The sequence below is a fragment of the Gobio gobio genome, assembly GCF_949357685.1.
Source record: "Gobio gobio genome assembly, chromosome: 22".
In the NCBI taxonomy this organism is placed as follows: Eukaryota; Metazoa; Chordata; class Actinopteri; order Cypriniformes; family Gobionidae; genus Gobio; species Gobio gobio.
The window spans coordinates 13080207-13093060 of NC_137118.1; the positions used below are offsets into that span (position 1 = coordinate 13080207).

A 12854-nucleotide genomic window follows, 5' to 3' on the forward strand; every position below is an offset into this window, starting at 1 on the left:
AAAGTCACAATTATAAGATAAAAAGTCACAATTATCTTTTAAAATGTTTTATTATGTGGCGGAAACAAGCTTCCATAACAGAAAGCCCATGCTGTAGTATACCTTCAAGACAGAAATTCCTATAGGAAATCTTCCCTTAGAATTACCTTGAAATTATATCTAGAATTATCTCACTTGAACACTTTTTAGTCTCAAATATGTCAGCGTTTGCGGTCACACTCAGCTATGGCCTTTAAACACACCACAGGCTGAAAGTAGACAGTACATTATTCATTCTTTTTTAAACTAAACCATAAATTATACATGTAAATTGAAGATTCAACTTCACTAGAATCATACAACATTATGAAAGTGACCTAATCTTGCTGATAAACATGCATGTTCTGATCCCAGCCTTGCTTAGTAATGCTGCCCTTTCTGGTTTGTTTTGTTCCAGAGCCACTGGCCTGTAGGAGTGTATCACAATGGCACTCACTCTCTTGGATGAGGGCTGGCTGTGAGGTCCACTTGCTCTTTGGCATGGAGAGAGAACCCAACCCCTCCAGTGCAGTGGAGAGATGCTGACATTTGGGGCTCCTGTCACTATACACGCACTGCAGAGATTCAATTTTTTTAGATACTAAGTTAAGGCAGAATCTAGTCCAAAATAGAGCATAGCCCCTGGCAACAGCTTATTAATCAAAGGAAGCTACCAGGGCATGAATAGCTCCGGAGTGGATTTGTGTTTAAGAGTGTGCTTCTACATATAAAGCCATGAGTGTGTCAGGCAGCCAAACTTTTAATTCATCATAGGTTCTTCATGCTTCGCCACGCTCTTCCTACATTGTTTGACATTCAAAGTCTTTTAAGAAAGCCTGTTAGGCCACAGATTGTTTTGGGCTTTGGAGACCTGACGCATGCATTCACTTCCCTTTGGGAGTGCCAGGAGTGGAGCTGATTGCTTTCAGACCAACCGCCTGTCTCTCCTCACTGTGTATCAGGACAGTCGATTGGATATACATTTGTAACACTGTATGCTAACAACAATTTCTCGTATGAAATATACAGTCAAAATGCTTGTAAATGACAGGTTTTTGATTTAGTCAGTAAAAACAAAGACAAAATGTATAATGCATAGCATGCGAATAATATTAAAAAGAATAATTTAACAAAAAAAGTATGACAAGAAAACATAAAACATTAATAAACAATATATATATATATTTACATTGTTACTATAGAATAGATTATAAAACAATATTATGTTTATATCAGTGTTATTGTTGATATATTTTTGTATACAGTGTCGCCGCTCCCACCACGCGCATCACGTACAGCGCATAGGGAACCAAGTGCTGAGGGGGGCACCACAAGAAAATCCTATCCAACATCCAACATCCCCCCCACCCCCCACCTCCCCACCCCTTTGTAGAAAGTCACGAACGCCGCCACCGCTGACATCATAAAGTAATTACGCCTAGGGCACCAAGACGCACGCACGCACGCACGCATGCACGCACGCACATATATTTTAGCAACTGAGGCAAATCAGACACATAATCGCCTGTTACATTTAACAAATATGTTTGAAATGCTTTGTGCTTAGTAACAGACCTTCCCCCAACACAACAGAGAAAGGCCTCTGTTACCCGAGTTACCATCAGATAAGACTCGGTTTACGACCAAAAGGGAATTTGCAGAGAGCTGAGATTCTCAGTCTTGCTGAAAAGGACAAATAAACCATCTTAAACTCATGTAGCCTAAGTGTAACCACTTTAGAAATATATAAACATATATCCATGCATGATTTGTTTTTATAGGGTTTGGTATATGTGTCAATTCAATCTCCGTTCGATTTATGTTTCAGAATTGCATACTTTGGTTAACGAAAATCATGTGTATGCATGGGCGTCGGAACCGGTTAAGCCCCACCCACTTTTTACGATCAATGATATTGGACCCACTCACTTTTATCGTCTCTAATCCAGCACGTCTATTTACCTACCTCTAACCAATAAACACTTATTATTAAACACCTTAGACACTTTATTTCCACTTTTCTAATATTTTCTTCGTTTTTATTGAAAATAAATGCCTTTCCGATCTGATATGTGATGGGAAAAGGGAGTAGAGTGAGTTTAGCGTTTTTTACGTTTAGCAAACAAGGCAGTATATTTGTACTTAATGTAAATGACATCTACTCCAGTAACATTTTTCTGAGAGAGGACCCACCCACATTTTTTTTGCTTCCGACACCCATGTGTGTATGGCATGTTTGTTCTGAATGATTGTGTATATGATATGTCGATCCTTATTTGTATTACAAGAATCTTTAATAGTTCCTTCGTCAACGACCAATCTGCAAACGATCTACTTGACACAAAGGGCCGTTAATCTCTCCCTCCAAGAGCCTGAATACGATTGGCTCACTGGCCTACAGGGCGGGATTTCTCCCAAAAGCTTAAAAGAGAGGGATGGACGGATCCTCCCACTCTCTTCTCTTCTTCCTGGCCGAAATAACGGCTCATCTTGGCCAGCCGGCCAGATAAGGCCTACACACACATCCTCACGTGTGTGTGGCAGGAAACCCGATGCTACCACATGGCTATGGGCCAGCAGGCCCAAACCCGCACGCCATGTGCAACCTCCTCAACCTCAATGGAGTCGAAACAACCACGCAAGATCATAGTTTCTTCTTCAATCGATGCAGAAGAACTTGATCGCCACTTCAATGCCATCGGACGGAACCATCGAAACTTCCTCTTGCGATTTCACCGGACGGTCTTCTGCAGCTAAGGCTAAATGCAAATAAAGTACGAAACCCAAATCGCTGTGTAGTTAGTAAAACTGTAAACCCCTTTGTTCAGACAAAGGAGTTTATCAGTGATGGTTCTTCCCAGGTTTTAGACTCTTTGCATAACTTCATCCATCTGTTCTGACCTGTTTCTTCTAACCACTTTAGCCATGCCCCTTTACCATGTATATGTTTTTTGTATATATGTTTTATGTCAGTTTAGTCTTGTACGTGATTTAGTTATTAAAGTTTGTGCACAATAAATGTTGGTTCTGACTCCCTGCCTGCAAATGAATTGTCCCTTAAATTATTTATCTTGTTATGCGCTCTAAGCGCTTATGTAAATAGAAAGGAAGAATTATTTTTCTGTGGCCACGAAAAATATAATTTTCTTGGAATTAATTAATAATCAATACTGAACGTTCATAGGATGAACTGATTGATTGATTGTAATCTTAATGTAGATACATCAAGTGAATCCATTTAACTGATTCAAATATTCATAATTAATCATAATGAGTTATGAAATCTTTTTTAATATTTCCCCTCTGAGCTAATTCGCTACAATATATGTATATATATATAAACACACACACTATATTGCCAAAAGTATTGGGGCACCCCTCCAAATAATTGAATTCAGATGTTCCAATCACACCAACTTTCTGCAGAGTCAATAGCTACAGACCTCCAAACTTCGTGTGGCCTTCAGATTAGCTCAAGAACTGTGCAGAGAGCTTCATGGAATGGGTTTCCATGGCCGAGCAGCTGCATCCAAGCCTTACATCACCAAGTGCAATACAAAGCGTCAGACGCAGTGGTGTAAAGCACATCGCCACTGGACTCTAGAGCAGTGGAGAGTGAGACATGTTCTCTGGAGTGACGAATCACGCTTCTCTGTCTGGCAATCCGATAGACAAGTCTGGGTTTGGCGGTTGCCAGGAGAACGGTACTTGTCTGACTTCACTGTGCCAAGTGTAAAGTTTGGTGGAGGAGGGATTATGGTGTGGGGGTTGTTTTTCAGGGGTTGGGCTTGGCTCGTTAGTTCCAGTGAAAGGAACACTTAATGCTGTGCAAAGAGATTTGACAAATCTGACAGATTACTACCGCAAACACTGAAACAAAAATAGTAAATTAACGCTGTTAACATACTGTGTTCTTTCGTGTGAAAGTCACCTATGTATGTTTGGGCATGTGTGGGTAGGAAGAGAGGCTTGATTTACAAGAAAAGAGACAAAACACCCATTTGTTGCATAACCTTGAATCTGTGGTTTATTTAGTTAAAATTCAGCCATTGAAACGCCATATGTCAGTCCCATCACAGTCCTCTGGCTTTAACAGATGATAGCTGTCCATCTGGAAGATCAAAAAGGAAGTGATGTGCATCCTCATCATGTCATGTCCTAAAAAAGCATCTTAAGTGCAAAACCCTTCATATCTAGTCAAGGCAAGCATTATGTTCATTGTAACGGTAGGGAATTTAGAATTAATTTTTAAAGTAAATCTTGTACAATTGCATTTGCCAAAGAAAACCAGTTTCATAATTTAAAGTCCTTGGTAGTTCACAGTCCTAGAATGCCATGTAATATTGCTCCATTCCACAAAATATGTCAGACTTCAGAATGCATTACGGCCAAAAGGAGTTGTGACTCCGCATACCAGAGGGTTGAGAGTCATGCATGAAAATCAGATACTTGGCATGATGTAATCATTTCCTTTGGACTTTGTGTGGCAGCCAGCCAAACAGCTTCCTGCATAGTTTCTTCCTCTTGATTTTGGCCTTGAACAGGCACTGATTCTCTGGGTGAGCCTGAGACTGAATCTGCGGCATAATCTCAGTCTGAGATTGAATCTGAGATATAATCTGATTCTGAGATTGATTCTGAGGCCGAATCTGCGGCTGAAACTGAATCTGTGACTGAGGCTGAATTCGAGATATAATCTGTGGCTGAGCCTGAGGCCGAGACTGAATCTGTGACTGCGAATGAGTTTGAATTTGAGATTTAGCCTGGATTTGGCACTGAATCTGAGAAATAATCTGAGGCTGACATTGAGTTTGACTCTCAGATTGACTTTGGGTCATAATGTTAGCATTTAGCTGGTGTAATTTGTGATTCTGAATGAGTAAGGCAAGTAAAGAAAGAGATTCTTCATATCCTTCTCTTCTCTCTGGTGTTGGTGGACACAGACTCTGGAAGAGCTCCTTGAATCTTCTCTCCTGTTGCCGGAAGTCATACTCCACACTAGCCCAAAGAGTGAGTAAAAACAGTGGGAAAGAGAGAAGAGAAAAGGTAGGGCGACAGAAATGGTTCATGGTTCATAGTTATTTTTCCTTTTGGAATTAGATAAATTTACACTGCTGTTCAAAGGTTTAGGGTAAGTAAGATTTTTAAAATGTTTTTGACAGAAGTCTCTAATGCTCACAAAGGCTGTATTTATTTGATCAAAAATACAGTAAAAACAGAAATATTGTGAAATATCATTACAATTTAAAATATCTGTTTTCTACTTTAATATGTAATGTATTCCTGTAATAGCAAAGCTGAATTTTCAGCATCATTACTCCAGTTGTCAGTCACATGATCCTTCAGAATCTGATTTGGTGCGCAGGTAAAATTTCATATTATTATCAATGATAACAGTTGTGCTGCTTCATAGTTTTTGAGGAAACTGACACATTTTATATAATATATAATAGATATACAATTAAATAAATAGAAGTACAAATTGAACTTCCGTTTACATTACATACAAATTATGTTTGGGTGTGTAATTGCAAGTAACATTGTGCTTTTTTCTCTTTTTTATTTTCTCCCACCACCCATGTATTAATAATGATAAATATTATTAATAAATGCATATGCATTTCTTTAGTAGAACAAAACATTTTTGGGTTACACTTTATTTTAAGGTGTCATTGTTACAGTGTAATTTAAATGTATTTAAGTACTGAGTGATATTCATTAACTACATGTACTTACTATAGGGTTATGGTAGGATTAGGGTTAGTTGCATGTAATTATGCATAGTTTACTGTTATTACTATGGTAAGTACATGTATAATAATAATAATTTGTTACATTTAAATAGCGCTTTCCTGGGTACTCATAGTGCTTATCATATAGAAGAGGGGGGTCTCCTCAACCACCACCAATGAGCAGCATCCACCTGGATAATGCGATGGCAGCCATATTGTGCAAGAACGCCCACCACACACCAGCTTATTGGTGGAGAGGAGAAAGTGTCATGAACCCAATCAGTATATGGGGATGATTAGGAGGCCATGATGGACAGAAGCCAATGGGCAAATTTGGCCAGGATGCCGGGGTCATACACCTACACTTTTTTTTCCCTGAAGGACATCCTGGGATTTTTAATGACCACAGAAAGTCAGGACCTCGGTTTATTAATCAATGCATATGTATTTCTTTAGTAGAACAAAATAATATTGGGTTACACTTTATTTTAAGGTGTCATTGTTACAGTGTAATTTAAATGTATTTAAGTACTGAGTGATATTCATTAACTACATGTACTATAGGGTTATGGTAGGATTAGGGTTAGTTGCATGTAATTATGCATAGTTTACTGTTATTACTATGGTAAGTACATGTATAATAATAATAATAATAATAATAATAATAATAATAATAATAATAATAATAATAATTTGTTACATTTATATAGCGCTTTCCTGGGTACTCAAAGTGCTTTACAGGGGGGAATCTCCTCAACCACCACCAATGCGCACCTGGATGATGCGACGGCAGCCATATTGTGCCAGAACACCCACCACACACCAGCTTATTGGTGAAGAGGAGAAAGTGTCATGAAGCCAATCAGTATATGGGGATGATTAGGAGGCCATGATGGACAGAAGCCAATGGGCAAATTTGGCCAGGTTACAACCCTACTCTTTTGTTCCAAAGGACATTGTGGGATTTTTAATGTCCACAGAGAGTCAGGACCTCGGTTTAACGCCTCATCCGAAGGACATAAAAAACATGTAACATATGTAACAAGACACTGTAAAATAAAGTGTTAACAAATATTGCTTCTCTGGAAAGAAGTAAAATTTGAAACAAATTGTGTTGAACTAGAAGACAATACAGTACAACAGTTCATGCTTAAAGAGATTTCACTCAAAATGGAAAATTCTGTCATCATTTACTCACCCATATAACGTTCCAAGCCTGTATGACATTCCTTCTTGTGACATTCCTTCACAAAAGAAGATAAAATAAGAATGTTGGGGTCCAAACAACACTGGACCCCATTCACTTTTATGGACGAAAAAAATGAAAACAATCTCACAGTAAATGATGACAGAAATTTCAATTTTGGGGGAACTATAGGCGTGTTCACACCATGTCATAATTACCAGAATTATGAGGAGCGTTCACGTCCTCGTTGAGCTCGTAATTACAATTTGTACGCTGGACATTTTTTGAGAGCTCCTATTTGTACCATGCGATTCATTTAGAAGTTGATAGTGTTGCCATAGAAATGCATAATTCCTAGTCTGACGACGAGAACAGCTCTGAGTAGGAATTACGGTAATTACGATATGGCGTGAATGCAGCATATCCCTTTAAAACGACTGCTAGTCTCACTGGGTGCTCTCACCTGTAGACAGCACATGCAGTCTTCTGACAGGTGGAACAGTCACTAAGGTCTTGGCCGGTCCGAAAACATCGGCGACTGCATAACAAAACAAACAGGTAAGGAAAACGATTTTAGAAAGTGTTGTTTTGGTTTGCCTTTGGCCTTGCACTCACATCTATAAATGCATGTAGAGCTCATTTACAGCCCTTATTGACCGACGCTTGGAGATCAAACCAAATGTACTTCAAATTAAACCCCAACTACCTTCTTTTCCTGCAGCTCCGCTCTGAGAATTTCTCACAATTAACTTTAACACATCCAGCACGCCAGTCACACTTGTCTATTATCTGCTAATCTTTGAATAACTCCGTCTCTCACCCTTTGCTGAGTGCGTGGCTCATCTCCAGGTCCTGGATGCAGTTGAGAAGAGTTGTGACTCTTTCCTTGTTGGATTGCAGACTCGCCTCTACCATCTCTAATCTATGCTTAGGGTCCCGTGGGCTGCCACAGTGAGGCGACGCAGGCAGCAACTGGACCGCAGAAGCAGGGTGGTCGTGCATTGGGGAAACGTGTTCATTTGGGACAGACCCAATTGCTTCAGAATGTGTTTTTGAGTCATTTTGTGAGTTCTGCTTGGGCAAAGTGCCTGAAGGTTCCAGAGGGGAGTTCCGGTTAGAAACCACATTCAGGCCTCTGTTTTCATTGCTCCCCAATATGAATGTAAAAGTTGGCGCTTGTGGAGGTGCAGAAGAAGGTTTGGGAGGTCGACAAGCAGGGGTCACAGAGGGAGGTGGCTTGTTTGGAGGCTGAAGCGAGTGTTGTGAGCCGTTGATTTGACGTTCTGGTTCTGCTGCCTTAATTTCAGTTTGTTTCTTTGACTCTGTGTCACTCCAAGACTTAAACTCATCCCCAGTGAGTGTTTTAGCTTGAGGAAAAGCCCTATCGGAAGCGATGGCTAGTAATGAGGACTCAAGAGTGTCATTATTAAGCTGATTCAGGACAGAGCGTCTGAGAACTGTAGGCTCTGTCTGTCTACGTGACTTTTTCGAATGAACACACAAAGCGTGCGAGGCTGCTCTGACCCCGGGGCTAGTTTGAGAACGTTCTTTGGTGTACGATTGCACCTCCACCTCAGTCTGAGTGGTGGTAAATGCATTTGAGAGGTTCTGATGGTTGATTGTTTGTGTCGTAAGTGTTGCTTTGTGATGGGTTGACATATTTGGGGCATGTGAAAACAAGCGAGTGTCATTTTGGCTTTTTGACTCGCGATAAGGATGTGACAGTGCGTCTTTGTGTGCGGATATACCCTGCAGTGATGTTCCACTGGTGTCTGTTCGCTGTGTGGATGTGTGGGAAGCTTGCTTGTGCGTGTCGGCGGGCAAAAGAGTGCCGGTGTGTATTGGCGTGTGACGTGATTCACCGTGAGGCCCTGAGAGTTTATGTGTGTGTGTTACCAGCGCAAAATGCAAACGTGAATCCGAGGGTGAGGATTCTGACTCTGTGTCAGCACAGATTTGCGTCCCGCTTCGAGGTTTAATGCCAAAATTTGTGTGTGAGCACATTGATGGTTTAGTGTGCGTGTCAAACTTGGACTCTAATCCATTAGGGAATTGAACCGGTCTGTGAATTTTTGAAGCAGTGGGGGATATGACACCTTCATTCACACAACTCTGCACAATAGTTTGGTGTTTAACATTTGAATGTAAATGAAAACAGGTAGGAGGTTTAGAAAGTGTACTTGTCTGACTCAACCGTGAGCAATCAGCGTTCTGAGGTTTGGAGTTCTGTGGCGTGCTAGGTTGGGGCAATATCTGTTGTTTCAAAGTAGTTTGCAAAGGTTTGATGTGTGTTTTATTTTGTGGCTGGGTGGGCTCTGAGTGTGTAGGTGCAGCTTGGTTTTCTTGATTTGACCGTTTCTCATCAGGGTTTGTCTGGTGTGAGGACCTAAAGTGGGTGTTTGCATGTGATATTCTGGTACTTGTCACCTGTGGTGCCGCTAGCTTCTCTGTTGGGCTGTTTTTGTGTGTTTGGGGAGGGTTAACAGATGCAGGTCTGCGGGAACAAGAGTTGTGAGGTTTGGGAGCATTCCAGAGTGTGTTTACGACCTTAGTCGAAGCTCTATCCTCTTTCACTGTAACAGTGAGCGTGTGTGTATTTAGAGATGATGAGCGACCGGTATGATTAATGTGTGTGTCAGCACTAGATTCCCTCTTGACTGTGTGATGATTAGTGAGGTTTGATGCCTCACTCTGCTGAGCAGGCAGCAGAGATAATGGCCATTCCTTGTTTATATTCATGTTGAGATAAGAATGAAGGTTAGGGCTCATGGGGTGCTGCTCTGACTGTGTGACGCTGCGGTCGGTGTGCCTTTCTATCTGCGTGTATTTCTGCACGTCCCTCCCAGGGTAAAAAGGGGATGAGTTTCTCGACTGGAGTCCTAGAGAACCTGCGGAAGTTGGCGGCGTAATCGTCCTGGTTTGGCTGTGGAGTCCAGGAGTTGCTGGATTCTGCCTTCCTCCACAAGCACTGCAGATATTTACGGGAGGTCTGTGAGGAGGTGAACGCAGAGGTAACGTTTTTTTCTGTCCAGTGGAAGACTCTTCCCCTTCACTGATGTCGCTGCTGATCCCACCCATGACCTCAGAGTCAACCACACTCCCATTGGTGAAGTGACAATTCCGTCTCGGTTTTAGCCTGCTGTAAGCCACACCTCTTAACGGAGGACTTGTTCTGATTGAACGGTTATGGCACTGCACTTCTTCCCTGACGCTTTTACAAATATCCCTCTCCAGCCCCTCAAAAGTCACACCCTTTTTCATTTTAGTCTCCAGACTTCTTCGTTTAATGATGATACTTCTTGTTTTTTCTTTCCTGTTATCCTCCTTTTTACCGGCCTCGTTTAAGATGTGGCCATTAGGTGGCACGATCACTGTTTTTTCTGATTGATTGCTACAAGTGTCCCTATGTTTTCCGTCCAGATGTAGTTGGTTGTTTCTCATTGCAGGTGATGTCTGAACACCAACGTTACAGTGATGTGTCAGTGTGAGGGCCGCCATACTACTGGTCCCATTTGCCACGGCCCTCCAGACACGTGTCCCCACAAGGGCGGGCTCTCCTAGAACTGGCACCGGAGTGGTGTGATCAGCTGCCCGTCTACCCATCTCAAGTATAACTAGTCCAGGCAGACTTGAGTAGAAATCAATGCATTTGACCACTATGGTGCACCTAAGGTGGAAGGAGAAAGAGAACTCTTGAAAGTAAATAGACTGAAAAAGGCAGACAAAAGGTGAATAGTAATGAATGCTATTAGTTTTACATGAGTCATACTCAGAAAACTGTGCCATTTTTGTTTGTTTGTTTGTTTGCTTTCATGTCTAAAAAATCTTCAATTATGTTATGTCGTCACTGTATGTCAGAAATGCATTAAAGGGTTAATTCACCCAAAATGAAAATTCTGTCATTAATTACTCACCCTCATGTCGTTCCCAACCTGTAAGACCTACGTTCATCTTCGGAACACAAATTAATATATTTTTGATGAAATCCGAGAGCTCTCTGACCCATTCATAGACAGCAATTTAATTACCACTTTCAAGGCTCAGAAAGGTAGTACAAACAACGTTAAAATCGTCCATTTGACTACAGTGGTTCAATCTTAATTTTATGAAGCGACAAACAAAACGTCTTTATTCAACAATTTCTTCATGTCTGTGTCAGTCTCCTACGCTGTTGACGTAATAAATACAGTGCAGTGCTTCTGAGTTTTGTCAGAGCTACGCAAGCACGCCGGCTTACCATTGGCCGATGCTGTTCACGTGAGCACCACGACACATGCGTGTGATGCTGAAGCAGAAGCTGACCAACGTAAACTGTGTAGGAGACTGACACAGACGTGAATAAATTATTGAATAAAGTTGTTCTTTTTGTTTGTTTTTGCACACAAAAAGTATTCTCGTCGCTTCATAAAATTAAGGTTGAACCACTGTAGTCATATGGACTATTTTAACAATGTTTTTACGAAATGTCTTCCCGTCTGTGTTAAGGCCCGGGTATACTTCGGCCGTCCGCGTTCGTGCACCGTCCGCATGACTAATTTCCGGGCGCGGAAAGTGAAGTATACCCCGGGCTTTAGTCTCCTACGCCAGAGGTCTTCAACCCTGCTCCTGGGGACCCACTGTCCTGCAGAGTTTAGGTCCAACCCTAATTAAAGACAGGTGAAGCTAATCAAGCTCTTCAGGATCACATGTTGAAAACACACAGGCAGGTGTGCTGAAGCAGGTTGGAAATAAACTTTGCAGGACAGAGGGTCCCCAGGAGCAGGGTTGAAGACCTCTTACCTCGCTTCCGGGTAATGTCAGAGCTACGCCATGTTTTTACTACCTTTCTGAACCTCGAAATTGTTGATTAAATAGCTGTCTATGGTGGGGTCAGAGAGCTCTTAGATTTAATCAAAAATATGTTAATTTGTGTTCCGAAGATGAACGAAGCTCTTTGGGAACGACATGAGGGTGAGTAATTAATGACAGAATTTTTGGGTGAACTAACCCTTTAAGATACACCCTACACAAACTGAACATGCAGCTAAGTACTTTAGGAAAAAATCTATAGTGCAAATCTGACTTGCATTACACGCTTCTTTTCTGAGTCAAATCCATCAGATAATGCGACTTGAAACATTTCTGACTTGAAGTTCAGTAATCTGTAAATTATATCATTAGTCAGTCATGATGTCTGTTTTCTGACAATGACCCACATACAAAAACTGCAAACTCTCAACCATCTGCTACCGCCTGCAGTTAGTTTTGAAATGAATACATTATATCAAGACATCCAATGAAAATGCTAAATTGGGGTGCAATCTATTATAAGGCATATGAAAAAAAAAAAAAAAATTCATGCAATGCTTTAATAACGACTGCGCTATATCAGAGCACAAGACCTGATAATAGAATGTACAAAAGACCTCCCTGCCTAAGCCAGATGAATCAAATTGGGAAAGAGTAAGCAAAAAGATGAGAGAGAACAGGGTGAAATCAAAAGAACAGAGAGATATCAAACAGAGAGAAAGAGAGTACAAATGCGCAGTAACACATTCAGATTCCATTACCTCTGATCTAACTATATTCAAAAAATGAACATGCACAGTTTACAGAAATATAGAGAAACTGTGGTCTGTTTGCTCTGAGTTAAACTGTGTCAACATGAGTGTGTGTGTGTGTGTGTGTGTGTGTGTGTGTGTGTGTGTGTGTGTGTGTGTGTGTGTGTGTGTGTGTGTGTGTGTGTGTGTGTGTGTGTGTGTGTGTGTGTGTGTGTGCGTGTGTGTGAGACTAATTAAATATTTCACACACTGACAAACGTTTTGTTCTGCTCTGACCTGACTCTCTCTCTTTTCCACTGCTACACCTGGCCCCCCGCCAGCCAGGCTCGGCTGCCCTCTTTCTCATTCAACCCACCTTGGGCACCTTGATAATTCGCC

The 12854-nt window shown here is 41.3% G+C and overlaps 1 protein-coding gene across 1 annotated transcript; it reads right to left on the reverse strand.

The window, feature by feature from the left end:
- Positions 1 to 4024: 4024 nt before the first annotated feature.
- On the reverse strand, positions 4025 to 10597 carry LOC307118560 (uncharacterized protein). Its single transcript, XM_079804215.1, has 3 exons — positions 7757 to 10597; positions 7400 to 7474; positions 4025 to 5016 (listed from the first exon to the last, which is right to left on the reverse strand). The coding sequence occupies exons 1-3, from the start codon at positions 10537 to 10539 to the stop codon at positions 4482 to 4484; spliced, it is 3393 nt and encodes a 1130-aa protein (XP_079660341.1). The 5' UTR covers positions 10540 to 10597; the 3' UTR covers positions 4025 to 4481.
- Between the last annotated feature and the right edge of the window lie 2257 nt (positions 10598 to 12854).